General features: G+C 42.3%; 3 protein-coding genes across 9 annotated transcripts; 1 reads left to right on the top strand and 2 right to left on the bottom strand.

The window, feature by feature from the left end:
• Positions 1 to 107: 107 nt before the first annotated feature.
• Positions 108 to 2,102, top strand: cskmt (citrate synthase lysine methyltransferase). Of its 4 annotated transcripts, none has more exons than XM_029674706.2 (2): positions 108 to 271; positions 930 to 2,102. In XM_029674706.2, exon 2 carries the CDS (start codon positions 947 to 949, stop codon positions 1,601 to 1,603), a length of 657 nt encoding a protein of 218 aa, XP_029530566.1. In that variant the 5' UTR covers positions 108 to 271; positions 930 to 946; the 3' UTR covers positions 1,604 to 2,102. The 4 variants fall into 4 exon arrangements, with proteins under 4 accessions (XP_029530566.1, XP_029530564.1, XP_064881595.1 ...); XM_029674704.2 differs by having other exon boundaries at positions 109 to 296; XM_065025523.1 differs by lacking the exon at positions 108 to 271 and adding an exon at positions 330 to 574.
• Positions 1,800 to 7,938, bottom strand: epdl1 (ependymin-like 1). Its single transcript, XM_029674707.2, has 6 exons — positions 7,822 to 7,938; positions 7,492 to 7,526; positions 3,756 to 3,884; positions 3,373 to 3,565; positions 2,612 to 2,705; positions 1,800 to 2,222 (listed from the first exon to the last, which is right to left on the bottom strand). The coding sequence occupies exons 1-6, from the start codon at positions 7,886 to 7,888 to the stop codon at positions 2,093 to 2,095; spliced, it is 648 nt and encodes a 215-aa protein (XP_029530567.1). The 5' UTR covers positions 7,889 to 7,938; the 3' UTR covers positions 1,800 to 2,092.
• A 1,000-nt stretch (positions 7,939 to 8,938) lies between these two features.
• On the bottom strand, positions 8,939 to 20,231 carry alpk1 (alpha-kinase 1). Of its 4 annotated transcripts, XM_029674700.2 has the most exons (14): positions 20,138 to 20,230; positions 19,412 to 19,559; positions 15,277 to 15,431; positions 14,794 to 14,992; positions 14,369 to 14,428; positions 14,199 to 14,285; positions 14,028 to 14,104; positions 13,769 to 13,864; positions 13,520 to 13,624; positions 11,539 to 13,339; positions 10,939 to 11,086; positions 10,570 to 10,732; positions 9,712 to 9,898; positions 8,939 to 9,537 (listed from the first exon to the last, which is right to left on the bottom strand). In XM_029674700.2, the coding sequence occupies exons 2-14, from the start codon at positions 19,527 to 19,529 to the stop codon at positions 9,356 to 9,358; spliced, it is 3,378 nt and encodes a 1,125-aa protein (XP_029530560.1). In that variant the 5' UTR covers positions 19,530 to 19,559; positions 20,138 to 20,230; the 3' UTR covers positions 8,939 to 9,355. The 4 variants fall into 4 exon arrangements, with proteins under 4 accessions (XP_029530560.1, XP_064881593.1, XP_064881594.1 ...); XM_065025521.1 differs by lacking the exon at positions 20,138 to 20,230 and having other exon boundaries at positions 19,412 to 20,131; XM_065025522.1 differs by lacking the exons at positions 19,412 to 19,559; positions 20,138 to 20,230 and adding an exon at positions 15,639 to 15,727.
• Between the last annotated feature and the right edge of the window lie 88 nt (positions 20,232 to 20,319).

The following is a 20,319-nucleotide window of genomic DNA, read 5'->3' as shown; positions in this document are numbered from 1 at the left end:
GTGAATGTCATGTTCTTGTTGTCTGTACATGTCTTGAATTTGGGTTGCTCATCTTTCATACAAAGGAAAACCGTGAAATGCTTCTACTGTCATTCCGCATACTTGTTGCCATGGTCGACGCATGCTCAGTTGCCCTCCACTGCGCACACAGCAGGTAGCTTGCTGCTCAGCAGTGCTTGAGGGAGAATTTCTAGGAGAGATACGAATCATGGCGCTGATTTTAAACTTCCTGTCGCCAAGGAGGTTAGGGAAGTTAATTGCAAACATACGTGTAAGGCACCACTCCAGTCTGACAAGTATGTCTCAATTTATTGGTCTTGTAAAATGAGTTGATGCAAACTAACGCATGGCTTTTTAATGCTAGCTAATAGTTGACCTCTATGGTGGCTGCAAGCTAGCTAGCTAGCTTACTTGCTATATACAGCTAGACAGTGGCTTGCTCTCTATTGATTCATTGATTTTGGGTGGCAGGTTGGACTAGTAACTGAAAGGTTGCTGGGTCGAATCCCCGAGCTGACTATGTAAAAATCTGTTGTTCTGCCCCTGAACAAGGCAGTTAACCCACTGCTCCCCGGTAACTTAGGCCGTTATTGTAAAAAAAAAAGAGTTCTTAACTGACTTGCCTAGTTACATTCAAATGCATTTTATTTTTGTATGCAAATACCCCCGTTCACTGATGAAATGTAATTTGAGCACAGGTTGGTCAAGTTAGCTTGTTTGTGCTAATCTCCACAGCTAAGTTTTAGTTAGCTACCATAGCTAGATACTCATTGTTAGTATCGAGCTAACGTTAGCAATATTTTAGGCGCTCTCATTTGTTCTATGAAATGTTATTTTAAGAAAACTCATGAACTGACAAAAATATAATACCGCTAGTATGTATTTTTTCTCTTCCTGACATTCACCCTCGTTTGTCCCTACTTCTGTAGCTGAACTTATCAACAACATGGACAAGAAAGCAACATGGGACCGGTTCTACACAGAAAACAGCAAGGCAACCAACTTCAAGAATTTTGAGTGGTTCTTTGGTTTCGACGCAATCCGGGACTTCATCTTGCCTATGCTGCATTCACAGCACAACTCTGATGCCCTACATGTTCTGGACATGGGTTGTGGTACCTCTGCCCTGGGACCCTGCATATACAGATACTCTCCCTGGCCAGTGCAGGTGACCTGTGCTGACATCTCCGCTATCGCGGTGCGCCTTATGCAGGAACACACAGAAACCAAAGCCCTGCAACCTCAGAACACTTCCTCTAAGCTGGACTTCTTAGAACTGGACTGCACTCATCTCCACAAACACTTTGGTTCTGAGAGCCTAGACCTCATTCTAGACAAGGGCACCATAGATGCCTTGCTAAGGTCGAGGGAAGGTGGAGCCAAGGCCAGTCAAGTGCTTAAGCAGTGCCTAAAGGTTTTGAGGGACTCTGGGTCTCTCCTTCAGTTCTCAGATGAGGACCCTGATGCCAGAATGTTGTGGCTGGAGAAAGAGGGCCAGGAGCTGGGGAGGATGGTTGCCGATGTGGGGGTGCAGGAGGTGGGAGAGTTAAGGGGAGTAACTTATTACTGCTACCAAGTTACAGCTCATCCTGTAGCACAGTAGATAGTTGTTTGTGTATGTCTGTGTATTCAGGGAGTGAACATATTTGATGTGACTGTAATAAATAATTCATTTCTTGATACAACTGACCAACTTTTATCTAGACAAAAGATGTACACACATTTCTTTCTTTGTCTACACACGATATGAACAGAGGTCTTGTGAAGAGCTGCCCAACTATACTATAGAACAATTACTGTAGACTTGACATTTTATTCAGAAGGACAGTTCACAGTGCAAGTTTACATTTCCAAGGCCTATATGTATTAAGGAAAGCAATTTAACATTTGTCAAAGGTAAAATGTTTACATATGTTACATGGTCAGTACTGGAATTTTTTTCTAATTCATGGTTTAACCCTTTTCTTATACATTAATGAGTTATCCCTTTTTATAATGATTTATAAATTCATTAAAACATTTATCACAGGTTAAAAATAAGCAATAGTTGTGTGAAAATCTCATAAGAAAAGAAAATGAAAGACCTGGTCCGTTAGTTTATGTTTTTAAAAATGCTGTAGAAGTTAGCTGCATCTGCAGTCGCATCCAGTTTAGCGCCCTGACAGAACTTAGGAGGGAAGAACTGCTGGGGGTCATCGATCCCAACAACAATGTTGAAGAAGCTGTAAGTGAAAAGAAATAAACAGAATTATCACATAGCATAATGGATATCTTATCTGTAGATTTAATAAAAGTCAAATCCATGCGTCGGGATAATTATGAAAGTACTAATCATTAATAATTCAACTTTTATATAGAAATGATGGATTTTGATGATTCCAGAAGTGTCAAACTAGCTACTGAAGACATTCTTTTGAATGTTTTGGAGCACAAAATGGACTGAGGAAGTTCCTCAGAATGAGGATATGTAACAAACACTACATAGGCCTACAATACTACATATTGATGTCAAATATGACTATTATAGCATTGTCAGTAGAGCAAAAACTCAGCCATTTAAAAATAAAAACCAGTCATATTTTACACACTGCCCAATAATATACACACTTACGTTGTAAGCACCCAGCCAGTCTTGTCCGTGTAGTACGTAGTGCTGACAGGTATGCAGCCAAACTCAGTGAAGGTGCTCAACCACTTGTCTTTACCTGAAGATTAAATTGATAAATCAGATCAGGGAGCAGAAATTTGATTTGAGAACACAAAAATCACAAAACTTAATTGCCATTAAAAAAAAAAAGGTTGCTAGGAATGATTCTCTCCCTGACCGAGTCTGTAATACCTACATGTTTCAAGCAGACCACCATAGTGCCTGGGCCCTAGAACACCAAGGTAACCTGCCTAAATGTGGGCAAAGCTGTCAAGAGTGGCTACTTTGAATAATCTCAAATATATATTTGAATTTGTTTAACACTTTTTGGGTTACTACATGATTCCATGTGTTCTTTCATAGTTTTGATGTCTTCATATTATTCTACAATGTAGAAAATAGTAAAAATAAAGAAAAACCCTTGAATGAATGGGTGCGTCCAAACTTTTGACTGGTGCTGTACATATTACCTCAATTACCTCGACTAACCCGGTACCCTTTGTATATAGCCGCTATTGTTATTTTATTGTGTTACTATTTTGCCTTTAGTTCATTTAGCAATTTTATCTTACTTAAAAAAAACTAATTTCACAGTAAAGGTGTTGTATTTCACCTGTTGTATTTTGCGCATGTGACAAATTACATTTGATTTTGGCATTCCTCAGTAAGAGGAAGCTCACAAATGAAAGGCAACATTTAAACCAACTGCATGCCATGCCCCTTACCACCAGTTGGGGTTGCACGTTCTCCATACCAGGTGTTGACCAGCAGACCCTGTCCTGGACCAGAGGAGCTCCCTAGGATCACCTGCCCCAGCAGAGCAGCATCTGCAGGGATCTCCATGGGGTGGAAGTCCTCCTTATTCAGCCTCTCCTTCTTACATGTACGGTTCTTGTGGTTAATCGTATACATGACGCCCTGGAAGACGTTGGGGAATGATAAGCATCTGTTTCATGGCAGGCGTATTGTTTTTTTTGTAGGAAACCATTATTTTTCTAACAATGTAGCTCTGTTTTTATATGAATAAATTGAATGTGCATGGCTGTGAGTTGTGTACAAGTATGTTGTATTGAATACACGGTTGTTGTTGTGAATAAGTGTTTGTTACCTCTCTGAAGAGCAGAAGGGCATCCAGGCCGAATGTCTTGTTCTCATAAGATCCCATCTCCTTGAAGCGGATACGCTCGCCTAACGCGTCATAGTCGTATTTTGCATATGCATTAACCTTCTCATTTGCCTGAAAAGACAGGAATGTGAGATATATAGCATATACTATTTGCATATATATATTTTCTAAACCAAATTTGTATTTTCTGTTTTTTTCTTCGTATACTGTATATACAGTGCATTCATAAAATATTTAGACCTCTTGACTTTTTCCTAATTTTCTTAAGTTACAGTCTTACAGTGGTGGAAAAAGTACCCAACTGTTATACTTGAGTAAAAGCAAGAATACCTTAATAGAAAATGACTCAAGTAAATGTCACCCAGTGAAATTCTATTTGAGTAAAAGTCTAAAAGCGTTTATTTTAAAATATACTTGAGTATCAAAAGTATAAATAATTTCAAATTCCTTATAGTAAGCAAACCAGATGGCACCATTTTCTTGTTTTTTTAGTTACGGAATGCCAACGGCACTCCAACATAATTTGTAAACGAAGCATGCGTGATCAGTGAGTCCGCCAGATCAGAGGCAGTAGGGAAAACCAGGGATGTTTGGTTGATAAGTGTGTAAATTTGACAATTTTCCTGTCCTGCTAAGCATTCAAAATGTAACTTTTGGAGTAAAAAGTACAATATTTTCTTAAGGAATGTAGTTTAGTAAAAGTAAACGTAGTCAAAAATATAAATAGTTAAGTAAAGTACAGTTACCCCAAAAAACGACTTAAGTACTTTACACCACTGCAGCCTTATTCTAAAATTGATTAAATAGTTTCCCCCCTCAATCTACACACAGTAACCCATAATGACAAAGCAGAAACAGATTTTTAGAATTTCTTGTAAAAAAAATATATATATATAACATTTACATAAGTATTCAGACCCTTTACTCAGTACTTTGTTGAAGCACCTTTGGCAGCGATTACAGCCTCGAGTCTTCTTGAGTATGACTCTACAAGCTTGGCGCACCTCTTTTGGCTCTTTCTGCAGATCCTCAAGCTCCGTCAGGTTGGATGGGGAGCGTCGATGGCACATTTTCAGGTCTCTCCAGAGATGTTCGGTCAGATTCAAGTCCGGGCTCTGGCTGGGCCACTCAACGACATTCAGAGACTTGTCCCGAAACCACTCCTGCATTGTCTTGGCTGTGTGCTTAGGGTTGTTGTCCTGTTGGAAGGTGAACCTTCGCCCCAGTCTGTGGTCCTGAGCGCTCTGGAGCAGGTTTTCATCAAGGATCTCTGTACTTTACCCTTTTCATCTTTCCCTCGATCCGGACTAGGCTCCCAGTCCCTGCTGCTGAAAAACATCCCCACAGCATGATAATGCCACCCCCATGCTTCACCGTAGGGATGGTGCCAGGATTCCTCCCGACTTGAAGCATGGCATTCAGGCCAAAGAGTTCAATCTTGGTTTCATCAGACCAGAGTTTGAGAGTCCTTTAGGTGCCTTTTGACAAATTCCAAGTGGGTTGTCATGTGCCTTTTACTGAGGAGTGGCTTCCTTCTGGCCATTTCCATTTAAGAATGATGGGGGCCACTGTGTTCCTGGGGACCTTAAATGCTGCAGAAACGTTTTGGTACCCTTCCCCAAATCTGTGCCTCGACACAATCCTGTATCGGAGCTCTACGGACAATTCCTTCGACCTCATGGCTTGGTTTTTGCTCTGACATGCATTGTCAATTGGGGGACCTTAAATAGATTGGGGGCCTTTCCAAATCATGTCCAATCAATAGATTTTACCACAGGTGGACTCCAATCAAGTTGTAGAAACATCTCAAGGATGATCAATGGAAACATGATAAACCTGAGCTCAATTTCGACTCTCACAGCAGTGGGTCTGAATACTTATGTAAATAAGTTATTTCTGATCCTTATTTTTCATAAATAAGCAAAAAGGTCTGAAAAAAAAATAGTTTTTGCCTTGTCATTGTGTGTAGATTGACGAGGGGAAAAAAACAATTGAATCCATTTCAGAATAAGGCTGTACCGTAACAAAACGTGTCAAAGGTAAGGGGTCTGAATACTTTCAGAATGCACTGTATATATCACACACTGAACAAAGATGTAAGCGCAACATGCAACAATTTCTGTTAATATTAGGAAATAAGTCAATTGAAAAAAATGATTAGGCCCTAATCTATGTATTTCAGATGACTGGGAATACAGATCTGCATCTGTTGGTCACAGATACCTTTAAAAAAAAAGGTAGAGGCGTGGATCAGAAAACCAGTCTGTATTTGGTGTGACCACCATTTGCCTCATGCAGCACGACACATCTCCTTTACATAGAGTTGATCAGGCTGTTGATTGTGGCCTGTGGAATGTTATCCCATTCCTCCCCAATGGCTATGCCAGGTTGCTGGATATTGGCGGCAACTGGAATACGCTGTCCTACACGTCGATCCAGAGCATCCCAAACATGCTCAATGGGTGACATGTTTGGTGAGTACAAATGTCTGGCGAGTACAGATATGTACAGATCCTTGCGACATGGGGCCGTGCATTATCATGCTGAAACATGAAGTGATGAATGGCACGGCAATGGGACTCATTCTCTTGGCTGTGTGCTTAGGGTGGTTGTCCTGTTGGAACGGTATCTCTGTGCATTGAAATTGCCATCGATAAAATACAATTTATGTTCATTGTCTGTAGCTTAAGCATGCCCATACCATAGCCCCACTATGGGGCTCTCTGTTCACAACGTTGACATCAGCAAACCGCTTGCCCACACAACGCCAAACACGTGGTCTGCGGATGTGAAGCCGATTGGATGTAAGTCGCTCTGGATAAGAGCGTCTGCTAAATGACTTAAATGTAAATGTAAATGTAAATTCTCTAAAACGACGTTGGTAGAGAAATTAACATAAAATTCTCTGGTAACAGCTCTGCGGGACATTCCTGCAGTCAGCATGCCAATTGCACGCTCCCTCAAAACTTGAGATACTTCTGACATTGTGTTCTGTGACAAAACTGCACATTTTAGAGTGGCCTTTTATTGTCCCCGGCACAAGGTGCACCTGTGTAATGATCATTCTGTTTAATCAGCATTAACCTGTCAGGTTGATGGATTATCTTGGGGCGGCAGGGTAGCCTAGTTGTTAGAGCGGTGGACTAGCAACCGGAAGGTTGCAAGTTCAAACCCGTGAGCTGACAAGGTACAAATCTGTCATTCTGCCCTTGAACAGGCATTTAACCCACTGTTCCTAGGCCGTCATTGAAAATAAGAATTTGTTCTTCACTGACTTGCCTAGTTAAATAAAAGGTAAAATAAAATACATCTTAGCAAAGGAGAAATTGTTACTAACAGGGATGTAAACAAATTTGTGCACAAAATCTGAGAGAAATAAGCTTTTTGTGCATACAGAACACTTCAGATCTTTTATTTAAGCTCATGAAACATGGGACCAACACTTTACATGTTGCGTTTATATTTTTGTTCAGTATATAAGGCAGGATATCAAGATTTTCTAAATATTTATAGTATTTGTCAAAATGTTCTGATGTTATTGTAGTTTACAATTGGCTCATTAATCCCCCTCCTCTCCCCTGTAACTATTCCCCAGGTCGTTGCTGCAAATGAGAACATGTTCTCAGTCAACTTACCTGGTAAAATTACAGATAAATAAAATGAATTGCTATGGGAACTCCCATATTCCCACCTACTATGGAGAAACAAACAGACTTACCACTGACATGGCTCCAGTCAGAAGAGGGGGAGACCCTGAGCAAGGGAAATGTGTTTTATTGGTAACAAGTGAAACATTTATCCATTGTTTTGCTAAACGGCCAATTTAGCCGTAAAAGTGGAATATACATTATAAACATAGAAAACATCCACCTTAAATTGCCATCACATGACTTTTACAGCTCTGCTCTGCCTCCAGTACAATGCAAAGGTGTTAAATCAGGACTATGCTGTACGCAGGAGCTAATCTTTGACTGGGGGTCAGGCATTCATAACACACTCTTAGGTTAACAACTCAATTTACAATACCATTTCTCTGTCTTTTACTTACTGCACGGATGAGGTGCCTGAGCCAGGCAGCCCACTGCAAGGCACATCAACAACACGAAGGTCCTCATGCTTCCAAATGTCACACACACTCACGCCAACAAACGGACAGACTGCTGTAGGAGTGCAAAGTCACTTCCTTATAAACAGTACGACACCGAGGCTCCAAATCCTAAATCAGCACAGGTGCCAGGTTTTCATTCTCACCAGAGGCCCAGAAACCCCTGTCCTATGAGACTAAGGAATGTTTCCATGGGCCAGGCTGAGATAATGCACTGTGAAGGCTGTTATCTTGATAAGAGCCATATAATAATGCGTTTACGTGACAATACCTGAGCAATATAACTTCAGGATATAGCCGTCTGATCTGAATGAATATGTGGATATATGGAGTGTGATAGGTCTAAAGATGGCATTTTGTATGGATTGTTTTTTGCTGTCATAGGTAGATTTCTAGATTGTTTTAACTGTACTTGATCAGTACCTCAACCCCTCACCCCCACTGTAAGTACTGTATTCTGTTTCCTGTGTATAGCCGTTCAGGGGAGAGGACAAGATTGTGTAAATAACCATTGTTGAAGGAGGAAGCTAGTAAAACATGTCATGGAATCAAACAGGTCTCAAGCACTATTAGCACCATCTGTGACACCACGGTCATATGATCCAGGGGGATGGGCAAGTCACCTGATGCAAAGAACTAGAGCGCCTGAACTTACGCCTAGTGAATATTGTGTAAGTCATTCCGATTTGTATCCATTAGGGCACACAACTGTAAATGTTTTAAAACAAAATGAGTATTTCTTATTGGACAAATCTAAGTAGCCCCTCCCTTTTTCAATTTTCTTCCATTTGGTGCCTAATGAATACATCCCTGGTTCACTCAGCGAGATGTGATCAAGTAAACATTGAATTAACAAATCATTTGACAACTCATTTGTTTGGGGTTAGTGGCAGGTGCTATTATGGCTAATCTAACCAGACCAATGGATCTTACTTCCTTGTTTGGTCGAATCAGTCGAGCAACAATCCATCCAGTGTTTGGTCTAGAGACAGGTGAACGGATACACAGTAGCAGGTTCCTCTTTCATTTCTGTGATAGGATTTAATCAATTCAAAAGCAATTAAAACAGATCAATGTCAATTTAATAAAACTTTGTGGGCTACAACAGAGCGCAGGCCTTAGGTAATAAATACATAAACGAGAGTGGTATAAAGGGTCACAAAAACATTTACAGTACATTGAAAATACAGTACGGCCTGATTTTAACAGAACTGGTTGTGGTTGGTAAACGGGGCAGACAATTCTCACTTCTAGAAATGAAATCACATGCTACCGAATGTGCTTCACTACACTGCTGTTTTCACCACAGGATCAGCCCATGTCTAATAGGTCAGAATGCGCATTGTGCATTGTAGTAGGGGATCGCAATGCACATATTTTAGGCCAAAACAATATGTTGTTCGAGAGTTGTCAAGGAGCCCCAAGCAAACACACACATCTCTATCTGGAGTAGACGTCACTGTTTTCAAGACGTATGTTACTGCAGTTTGCCCAGTGACAGTAGGTCACAGATACTGTTGCATTCTGGTCCATGCTGGTCCTTTAGGAAATAACTGACCCCCCTCTCAGCGAAGTTGGTGGCACCTTTAGGGGTCCTGAGAGAGTGGATCTGAGGGTCTGTGAGGTACGTCAGCCCCTTCCCATTGGCGGTCACCCACCCTGGGGAGAAAAAAGAGAAAAAAAAAGAAAAGAAAAACATTTAGTGACATATAGAAAATGTAATGTAAAATGCTAAATTATAAGATTAAACAAATGAACGTTATAGTCACCTGAGGCATAGACAGACACACACACACTGCACACGCACACACACACGCATGTACACACGCACACCTTGTAGGTCGACAACAACCTCTTGGCATCCAGAGAACTGGTAGGTGAAATGTCCGAAAGCGATTCCATATTCTGACGCCTTGAACCGCTTGTCCACTTTAGTAGTGTTGTTGGTGAGCTTCACAAAGTCCCCCAGCATGTAGGGCTCCACTGTCACACAGTCCACCACCTCATCCCCCTCCAAGATCTGAAACACAACAACCAGCTGTCTAAACAGGAGGAAGGTTCACTTCTTCTGAAGATGTGTAAACATGACATTTTACAATACGTTTTGGTAATTTAGTCGACAATCTTATTCAGAGCGACTTATAGTCAATGCACTCAACTAAGGCCGATAAAACAACCACATATCAGTCATAGCAAGTAAAAACAGTCCTTCATAATAAGCAGCTATCAGAAAATAAAAATCCCATCTTTCAATATGACCATGGTGAAGTTTGTTTCTTTCTTTGGATTGGTTTCTTTCTTCTTAGGGTAAAGCACACTCACTGTGTATGAAATGTGCTCTATTTAATTTGATTTGGTGAAGTGTGGCTTTGGCACAACAGGTCCCAATGCTAATTAAAAAAGCAAATCAAATGATAAAAAATATTAGTTGTGTGTGTGTGTGTGTGTCTGTGGTGGTGTCTGGAAAAGTATGGCAATATTTCATTTTGAACGGTGTTATTAAAATGTCAATCACCTCATTGCATAATACATCAGGAAGCTAAGCCACGGAGTACTAGCCTGGGCCCAGACCTGTTTGTGCTGTATAGTCAACTTCTATGGAGTTGCTCAAACAGATCTGGGCCCAGGCTATCAGAGCACTTACAATCCCCAATGAATCAATGATTCGTGGGACGTTAGTTAATGCCTTACCAGTAGCACTTCTGAAGGGATGAAGAAGATCTGAGCGGTCACTTTCTCCTTGTAGAGTCTCTTGTTGAACTCTGTCACGTAGTACTGGGCCGTCATCTGCCTCTCCACGTCACTCAGGTGGAACTGAATGCCCTTAGGTTCTAGGTACTCCTTCCCCACATAGCTGAAGGGGCAAATGAAAACGCGGAGAACATGTTCACGTTAGGGCCCAATCCTCACTCGAGACGGGCACACAATGTTTACATAAAATCATGCATCGATGTCGATGGGAGACTGTGCAAAAATGTGAGTATCTCTGAAGTTTAGGACTCAAGATGTTTCTGTGTGTCAAAGCTGGATTCAATTCAATCTTGATTTATCCCTACTGACCTACTCAGCCTCTCCTCTTGGTGTAGAAACTGTACCCATAATGCTATTCTCTGCTGGCCTTGCTTCCCTATTGGCTCTCCGATGTACACATAGGTCTCTCTGGATGTCCACAATCCAGAGGCCCTGGAGTACTTCAGAAGGAGAGCACCTGGAGAAAAGAACACCGTTTTTTTTTAGAGGTTACTACTACGCAAAATACAATTTTTACCATGTAATATAAACAACTTGTCATTTCTGTTTTGTAAACTTCAGTGCAACCGGTGTCAAGTTCACCATGAACCACTGTGTATGCTGGAAATAGTGTATATGTTCAGAACCGAGTCATTTCCATCACAGTCTAAGGATAGTCGAGTACAAGTTCAAGAAATTGAGCATCTTATGTAGCATAATCTTCATGTTAAATAACCTCTATCTGAAGTGGCCGTTGGTGCATTAAACCTTTTGAAAGCATTGAACTCTATGTAAACATTACATTTGTATATTTCATCGTATTAGTACTTAATAATTATTTCAAGTATTTCAAGTTGCCGTTTACCTTGAAAAACACAAAACCACCATGACTTTACTTTTCTATAACACCACGAGGCAAAAGGAACTCACTGTAGGCGCTTTTCTGTTTCCCAAGCTTGAATTTCATGTCACTCTGCAGTCTCTTTAACATACAGCCATGACACATCCCAGCCAGGAGGGCGATGTAGTCCTCCTCTGTCAAAACGTACTGGTTCTCAGGCACTAGACCACCCATGATGCCGTGCTTTAGACAGGTATAGCATGAGGAGTTTGGGTGAGAGGGAATCTGCTTCTCTCCAGCACAGGGTTCAGTGTTGTGGACTATGTGTCCTATCTCTTTCTCCACCATCTCATAGGAGCTGTCTATCTCTGTAGAGAGACACTGCTCTGGGATGAGGCCCTCAGATCCTAGTTGTGGAGGTCTTCTGTGATACGCTGCAGCACTGTTAGGCCCAAAGGGGTGAGGGGATCCAGTGTCGTCCTCCGTTTCTGCTTCTTGATCCACAGTGAAGTTCGGAACTATCTGCGAGGAGGCGGGACCTCGGTGTTCATTTACAGCTGCTGGGGCTGCAGAACCTATTTGTGGTACTGCAGCTGCCTCCCGGGATGTGTCAGATAGGGATAGTTTCTGCCATGATGACTGGGAGCCGAGGCTGTCGCCAATGGAGCTAAAAGAGGAAGTCCTCGACTTGTCTTGGTACTCTGGATGAGTCACTACTCCGTCTCCTGTAGGTCTCACCGACACTGACGCACCACCCCTGCGACACTCCTCCTCGGTCTCCACAGTCTCTATTAGACTCTGTTCGTCGATCATTTCAAACTGCTCAACATCACTTCCGGTGTGGGTGGATGATGAGGAAGTGACCCGGGTGGAAGAGTTGGATCCTGCCTGAGCACTGAGACTTGCTCTGATATCTCTTTTCCTGGTCTTGCTTTTAGATTCGGACCCATTTTCCAACCCATCTTCACTAACCTCGGTGAGACAGTTTGGATCGCACACATACTCCATGTTTACCTTATCCGGAACACTGCCATCTTTGTTGCCACTACAGCTGAGGGGAGAACCAGTGCTGTTCAAAGATACTTTTTCAAATGAGGACCCAAAGCTGCTACTGAGTGATTTGAGGGACATTTTATTACAGCTATTGCTTGGTAGCTCTTCAGTGCTACCCAGAGTTGTACAGAGCTCCTGTTCCTGAGGTAACCTTGGAGCTAAACAAAAGGGTGCTTTGTCTCTGTGTAACTCTTCTTTATGTGTGGCTTTTTGGGGCTTGTGGTTCTCAGTGGCACACTCTGTGTTAGGGGCCGTTGCCGTGGTCCCCAGTGCTGTTATACAGAGTCCAGCCTGGTGGCCTTCATGTTTCCTCCTACAGCTTGCCTCAGAGGCCTCACACACGGAGGTGTGGTACTGCCTGAACCTCCCCATCACCTGGGAGAAACCATCCAGAGTGAACCGCACTGCTCGCTCTTCCACCACGTCTCTATAGCTATCTGGGATGAACGACCCCTTGTCTGAGTTCAAGAATGGATTGACCCGCAATAGAATCTTCACTTGGGTTATCAGACTCATAACTCCAGTGCAAAGAGCATCTCTCTGTTGGCTGTCTGCATGGCAGTAGGCATAGAACTTCTCCAAAGCCTCCCGGCATACCAATCTGGCCTGGTCCACTGTCTTCTGAGGGGTGCCCAGCCACTTGTGACTGACAGTCAGAGAGTAGGCTGCCTTGAGGAATGTGTGGAGCTCCTGTTTGCTGGTGACCATGTCCCCTCCTGTTTTGGTAAGTAGGCCGATCTCAAAGGCCTCCTTGGCCTGGAGGAGGAAGGAGTGTTTGTCCGAGGGGGGGCATTCTACTGAGAAACTGTAGGACAACAGACAGGTGCCTTGGGTGACCTGGAGGGAGAAAGAAAGAAAGAGAATGACTTAGCATAATATCTAGTATTATGTTAATAGGCAGTTGTGTCACAGTGCTCACCTAGCAGTAAGCTCCAGCCTCTCTAGAAGACTTCTCGCTTATCCACCACAACCGCCCCCCCCCACGACAAACACAAAAGAGAGAAAGAGAGGACTCACCACATTTGTTAACACGTACAGTGAGGCATACTGGCTGTACACCACCGCCATTTTAGCTGCCGCAGCTGCTGAGAGGAGACGGTGGCCATCGTTCTCAAGGAAACACTACTCCAGACATAAAGGCATACACTGAGGTCATGTAGCGGTCAGAGACATTAGAAAAGCGTCATAAATCATACAACTTACGCAGACGTCAATGTGTATCTTTAGAACACAAGTGATTTCATTGGTTAAAGACTGAGTGCTCACCAAGTCAATGCCCGGATTGGTCTTAAATGCATGGAAGTCGCCATCATTCATAGACACCAATATGTTGGCCAGAATCCCAAGGGACGTTCCAATGCCCTACAAATCAAAATGCATACTGAGTTAAAACGCATACTAAACACATATTAAACCTTCATAAAGTAGTTTTTAACACCACTGGAGGAAAAATATGAGCAGTTCACAGATTGCGTGATTTAGTATTCAGTTATTCATTGGGGTGCACTGGATGTTTAGGCTCCACCTTTTTATCAGGTTGAGGAAGAGCGTAATAGCCGACCAGGGAGGTCCAGATCAGCTCAGCAGCCTCCAGCCACAGTCCTGAGACGAAACATACAATTCAGAGATGGGAGGGAGGATGCGTAGACATAATGCTATACATCCTCTCTCTCTCTCTCTCTCTTTCTTCCCTTACCCAGTTTCTGCAGAACCTGTCCACGCACTTGCACACTGACCGCCTGGATGAGAGTCCTATCGCTGTCAGACTGATATATCCAGCAACCTGCAGATTTCAAACACGCACGTTGACACAGACCCTCATGGGGGAACATTAAATGGTAAGAGAATTGTATTTTGTAAGCCTACCTGTTGCTCCACTAGTGTTGATGAGACTGCTCAGTATGTACTCTGCCTTCTGGAGTTTACCTGTGGGTGAGACAACAAGCATGACAAATGATACAAAGCAATATACTTAAAGGAAAATTCCACCCCAAACTATTTTTTTGGTATTTGTTTCATTAGTCCATTGTTGGCATACTCGCAACATGTTTTGCTTGTCAGCAATCACATTTTAAAGATATACTTTTGGGGTGGAATTATACTTAAAGGTTAAGGAGCTTTATCTTGATAGTATGGTAAATAAATTAAAAACAGATAACTAGTATTCCAATACACAGACAGCATGGAGACACCACATGATAAAGAGCTAGACTCTAATATCGTCAGTAAACAACAAATAACCAATCTGTGAGAAATATAGTCTGAAGTCGCAGAATGATGACCTCACTCACCGTCATTGAGATAGACCCTGGCCTGTCGTATGACCAGCTGGGGGGCGATGGGGGTTCCTGGGTAGTGTCTGTGGAGGAGCTTGGTGATCTTCAGCAGCCGGCTGGACTCATCTGTCCAATACAGGAACCGATCCATCAGGAAGACCACACTTGCCGCCCACTGGGGTTCCCTGGCCAAGATGGACGCCTTCAGCAGAGCCTGACACATTAAAATGAATCAAAAGTTTAAAAACAAATACTTCGAAGATAGTCTTTTTGTGATAAATGGCTGTTTTTTTTGGCATCTTGAATCAGTGCATTCATAGTCAAAATAAAACATTTCGATATATATATTAAACACAGTTCTAAAAATATATCTTAGCCTGCTTCCCACATGTCACCCGTGTCTACCATTGACACATTTAGAAAACACATGCCTTCATCAGGGAGTGCTTTGTTTGAGTTTGCTTTGATATGAGTGGCAGCCGTGTAGGGCCATATTACCAGTAGCTGTGGTAGATGCAGACTAATGACGTCCTTCAAGTTGACTTTGTCCTGGGAAGTGACGGACTGCTTGTACTGCCACTTCTCTGGTACAAATGGCCACCTCATCGCCACTGCCTCCTGCAGTAGCATGCTCAGTTCAACTGACAGGGACTCTGGAAATTAGGGGACAGAATATGGGTCAAGAGAAAAACAATACAGAAAAGTAAATAAAAAAATAAAAAAAGTTTACTTAAATATCATGCTTTGAGAATACCTAAAAGCTACTCTAAAGTTAAAATGGGCCTATTTGAGATCTATGGGTTCATTATACAGTAAGCGATAAGGTCATTCACAATAAATGAACGTTATTTTTAACCCACTTTTCCGTGATTACGATCTCATCACTGCAACTCCCCAACGGGATCGGGAGAGTCGAAGGTCGAGTCATGCGTCCTCCGAAACATGACCCGCCAAGCCGCGCTTCTTGACACCCGCTCGCATAATCCGGAAGCCAGCTGCACCAATGTATTTTTTAAAATTTTTATACAAAATTAACAATTTACATCCCTACATCAAACATGTCCAACAAAACACAGGTATAAACAAGAAACTACTAAATACAATCCAAAAAGGACATTAAAGCTTGTTGGTGAAACCTAGCCAATTTCGCAGCTAATCTTTCAGGAATATAATTACATTTCAATGAAAACGGAAGACCTCCCAATTTATTAAACACATTGTTTGGAATGAAATACCAAATGGATTCTGTATTGTCAACACACCTTTTCAACCAAATTATATTGAAAGTGTTATGTCAACAAAATGCAACATTTCCAGACCTTCAGATATTTTATTTGAGAGGAACTACTTGTTTAGTTTGTGAGACCTATTTTTACAGATGAAGTCAAGAAAGGTCTTGTTGATCTCTTTACAGGGCGAGGGATTTACAAATAAAGATAATAAGGGGTACACAAAGCGAGACAGCCCTTCTGCCTTGGACAGAAGCACTCTTTCAAGTATAGATTGTCCGTGATCGAACAGAAATGGTCCACCCACACAGACAGCATTGTGAAGAAGGAGAAAACAGTGCCTCTTCAACCTCAGGAGGCTGAAGATATTTGGCTTGTCACCGAAAACACTGCCAAACTTTTACAGATGCACAATCGAGAGCATCCTGTCAGGCTGTATCAAAGCCTGGTACGGTAACTGCACCGCCCTCAACCGCAAGGCTCTCCAGAGGGTAGTGCGGTCTGCACAACGCATCACCGGGGTCAATCTACCTTCCCTCCAGGGCACCTACAGCACCCGATGTCACAGGAAGGCCATAAAGATCATCACGGACAACAACCACCCGAGCCACTGCCTGTTCACCCCGCTATCACCCAAAAGGCGAGGTCAGTACAGGTGCATCAAGCTGGGACCAAGAGACTGAAAAACAGCAGCTATCAGACTGTTAAACAGCCATCACTAACATTGAGTGGCTGCTGCAAACATACAGACTCAAATCTCTAGCCACTTTAACAATGAATCATTGGATGTAATACATGCATTACTAGTCGCTTTAAACAATGCCACTTTATATAATGATTACATACCTTACATTACTCATCTCATATATACTGTACTCTATACCATCGACTGCAATATGCCGCACGGCCATCACTCATCCATATATTTTATGTACATATTCTTATTCATCCCTTTACACTTGTGTGTATAAGGTAGTCATTGTGAATTTGTTAATTACTTGTTAGATATTACTGCACTGTCAGAAATAGAAACACAAGCATTTTGCTACACTCGCATTAACATCTGTTAACCATGTGTATGTGCGTCACGCCCCGACCTTAGATTCTCTGTTTTTCTATATATTTTGGTTACGTCAGAGTGTGACTTGGGTGGGTACTCTAGTTGTTGAATGTCTAGGGTTTTTGTCATCTAGGGTTTTTGCATATCTATTTTGGCCTGATATGGTTCCCAATCGGAGACAGCTGTTTATTGTTGTCTCTGATTGGGGATGATATTTAGGTAGCCATTTTCCCCATTGTTAGTTGTGGGATCTTGTCTACATGTAGTTGCCTGAGGGCACACCAGTAGCTTCACGCTTCATTTGTTCTTTATTGTTTTGGTGAGTTTTAGTTTTATTAAAATATATGGAACTCTATTCACGCTGCGCCTTGGTCTAATCATTACGACGAGCGTGACAATGTGACCAATAAAATTTGATTTGATCCCTTTATAGACTTATTAAATATATTAATTTACATTTTTTTAGGAGAGAAATTCATAAATATACAGACGAAGTGGTTTTTGGATAGATGTATTCCTAAATATTTAACAGTCCTTTACAGGAATATTTTATATTTCTTTATCATCAGAGTCATTTAAACATAAGCTTTCACATTTAGAAAACATTCCGTTTTAATCCAGATGCAACAGAGAATGCCGTGATAGCATTAAGGGCATGGTCTTGGTCTTAATTATATATTTTTTTAAGTAGTATTGTCAGCCAGTTGGGAAATGTGGATTTCTCTGTTAAAAATGGATATGCCATGCAGGTTTGCATTATTCAGAATATCTAGAGGCCTCATCTTTTTAAATTGGAGAACTTGCACAATTGATTGCTGACTAAATACTTTTTTGAGCCACTGTATAACCCTTTGCACCTGGCTTGAAATAATGCCAGGCATCATCAACAGAGAGATCCTTGCATAATGTTCTGATGATATTGCTAGTTTGAGAGCTTTGCTGATCGTTTTCCACCTAGAATGAGTCAGAGTCATCAGGTGTTTCGTTAAAATCCACTGAGAGATTTAGAAAAGTCTCTGAATATTTGTTGTGTAAATCCTATAATTCTCTGGCAATTTGGGATAAAAAGGGGTCTTATTTGGAGCACCTTCAAGTTATGTCCATACACATTACAGATGATGAAAATAGCATTGTCCTCCTGAGTGGTGCAGCGGTGTAAGGCACATAACTATGGACCCGGGTTAGATTCCAGGCTGTGTCACAGCCCACCATGACCGGGAGACCCATGAGGCGGTGCACAATTGGCCCAGTGTCGTCCGGGTTAGGGGAGGGTTTGGCTGGCCGGTACTTCCTTGTCTCATCGCGCTCTAGCGACTCCTTATGGCGGGCCGGACGCCTACAAGCTGACTTAGGTCACCAGCTGGATGGTGTTTCCTCTGACACAATGGTATAGACGGCTTCCAGGTTAAGCGAGCAGTGTGTCAAGAAGCAGTGCAGCTTGGCAGGGTCGTGTTTCGGAGGACGCATGGCTCTCGACCATCACAAGTCCGTAGGGGAGTTGTAGCGATGGGACAATACTGTAACTACCAATTGGATGTCATGAAATTGGGGAGAAAAATGCGTAAAAGTACAAAACAAATGACCCATCGTGAAGATGTAGATTATAGAATGTCGCGTCTCAACTTGTGGATAAGCGTCAAAACACCAGCAGAATGGTTTGATCCATGACCGAGATAGGCCTATCTCCCTTATTGTGACTGAAAAAAAGAGACAATTTTTCACACAAATGAGTTTCCTGAAGATGGACAAAATCTGCATTACTGACGTTTATAATATAAAAACACTGCTTTCCTTTTTGTAAGATCTCTTGTAAGATCTCCTTTTTGTAAGAACCCCTTTGCATTCACTCGATATTGAGTGAGTTGAAAACAAACTCCTGCATAAAGATGTGAACAATAAAACAAACAGTAAACCTCGAGGGTTTACTCCGACAGAAAACGACGCTCAGGTGAGGTAGCGGTGGTTCCAGCTACACCAACGTGTCGGAGGAAAAACTGATCAACTGAAGAGAGAAGTCAGCCTGCAGGCGCCCCGCCCGCCACAAGTCGCTAGAGCGCAATGAGCCAAGTAAAGTCCCCCTGGCCAAATCCTCCCCTAACCCGGACAACGCTGTGCCAATTGTGCACCACCCTAACCCCAGGCTGTTGTGACGTTGCAACACTGCGATGCAGTGCCTTAGACCGCTGCGCAACTCGGGAAGGCAAATTAAGTTATTTGATTTGTATTTCATCCTATTCTACGCTAGATTTAAACACCTGACAACACATTATGGCCCCGCAAAGCTACAAACTTTGTCCCAGCCATAATTTTAGAACTAGGCAAAGAGCACCCTCTGCTGGAGTACCTCTGCATCTTTGGAAGTTGAGCTTGACTTCCTCTGTGGGCTCCACAACCACCAGACCTGCTGCAGACGCAGCCATGTGACACTCCTCTAGCATGGCTCCCACCTCCTGGCTGTCCATGGTGCCTTTTAGTAACCTCTCGTCAGTCCTCTGGAATGTATACAATGAATCGATGTGTATACAAGAGAAGATCAGTGTATGAAAATAAACAGGTGCCCATGTCCCAGGGCCCGCTCCACAACCTGTGAGAAGCTGAGTGTGTTGCAGTTTCCACTGAAGGAAACAACCCGCTTATTTAGCTTAGCCAATGGTCTGGTATGAGATGAGACAAAAATAAACGGTTATTGACACCGAATAGACTACCTATATTTCCTATCACAGTCTGTTGTATAGTAAGCTATAGACAGAAATGCAGAGAATTGTAGGCTTCAGTAGGGTAAGTAATACAGTACTTATGATAAGTATAATATGACGTGTCCACTAAATGACTACACTGGTTAGCTGATCAACTATACCCGGACAGCGACTGTTGGTAAAGCATGCAGTCAACCAGAGAAAGGCAATAGTAAACGTGAAAGTAACATGTATCGGCTTCTATTTGCCCCATCTTATAAATGACTTATGGCAGAGAAAAATAAAAGTTAAGTGACATGAGTATATTTGTGCTGATGATATAGTGTTATTTTACAAAAGATACGACGTGACGTTTCCATAAAGTTAAAACCTACCTCTGACACCGTCGGCTTCTAACTTCCTGGTTGGGCAGAACTTTGGAGGATGGGCATTTGTGAGTATTGCAATATCATTGGTTTAAATTCTGAATTTAGGATTGATTGACATCACGTGGGCATCTCTAGTTTAAAAACACACGGGCATTGCGAGTCTCTCTCTCTGTGACTTGAGCCACCAG

Source organism: Oncorhynchus nerka, linkage group LG12, assembly GCF_034236695.1.
Source record: "Oncorhynchus nerka isolate Pitt River linkage group LG12, Oner_Uvic_2.0, whole genome shotgun sequence".
Lineage (NCBI taxonomy): Eukaryota > Metazoa > Chordata > Actinopteri > Salmoniformes > Salmonidae > Oncorhynchus > Oncorhynchus nerka.
This window is presented reverse-complemented; position numbering and strand designations above follow the sequence as displayed.

Excerpts from the sequence above, each read along its gene's own strand:
- cskmt (XM_029674704.2), top strand. The coding sequence starts at position 122 with ATGCTCAGTTGCCCTCCACTGCGCACACAGCAGGTAGCTTGCTGCTCA. Across the intron at positions 297-929 it reads GCACCACTCCAGTCTGACAA|CTGAACTTATCAACAACATG; the intron begins GTATGTCTCAAT and ends CTACTTCTGTAG.
- epdl1 (XM_029674707.2), bottom strand. The coding sequence starts at position 7,888 with ATGAGGACCTTCGTGTTGTTGATGTGCCTTGCAGTGGGCTGCCTGGCT. Across the intron at positions 7,527-7,821 it reads TCAGGCACCTCATCCGTGCA|GGTCTCCCCCTCTTCTGACT; the intron begins GTAAGTAAAAGA and ends TCCCTTGCTCAG. Across the intron at positions 2,223-2,611 it reads ACTGGCTGGGTGCTTACAAC|CTTCTTCAACATTGTTGTTG; the intron begins GTAAGTGTGTAT and ends TTTCACTTACAG.
- alpk1 (XM_029674700.2), bottom strand. The coding sequence starts at position 19,529 with ATGGACAGCCAGGAGGTGGGAGCCATGCTAGAGGAGTGTCACATGGCT. Across the intron at positions 14,105-14,198 it reads ACAGGTTCTGCAGAAACTGG|GACTGTGGCTGGAGGCTGCT; the intron begins GTAAGGGAAGAA and ends GTTTCGTCTCAG. Across the intron at positions 11,087-11,538 it reads GAAACAGAAAAGCGCCTACA|GTGCTCTCCTTCTGAAGTAC; the intron begins GTGAGTTCCTTT and ends TCTTTTCTCCAG.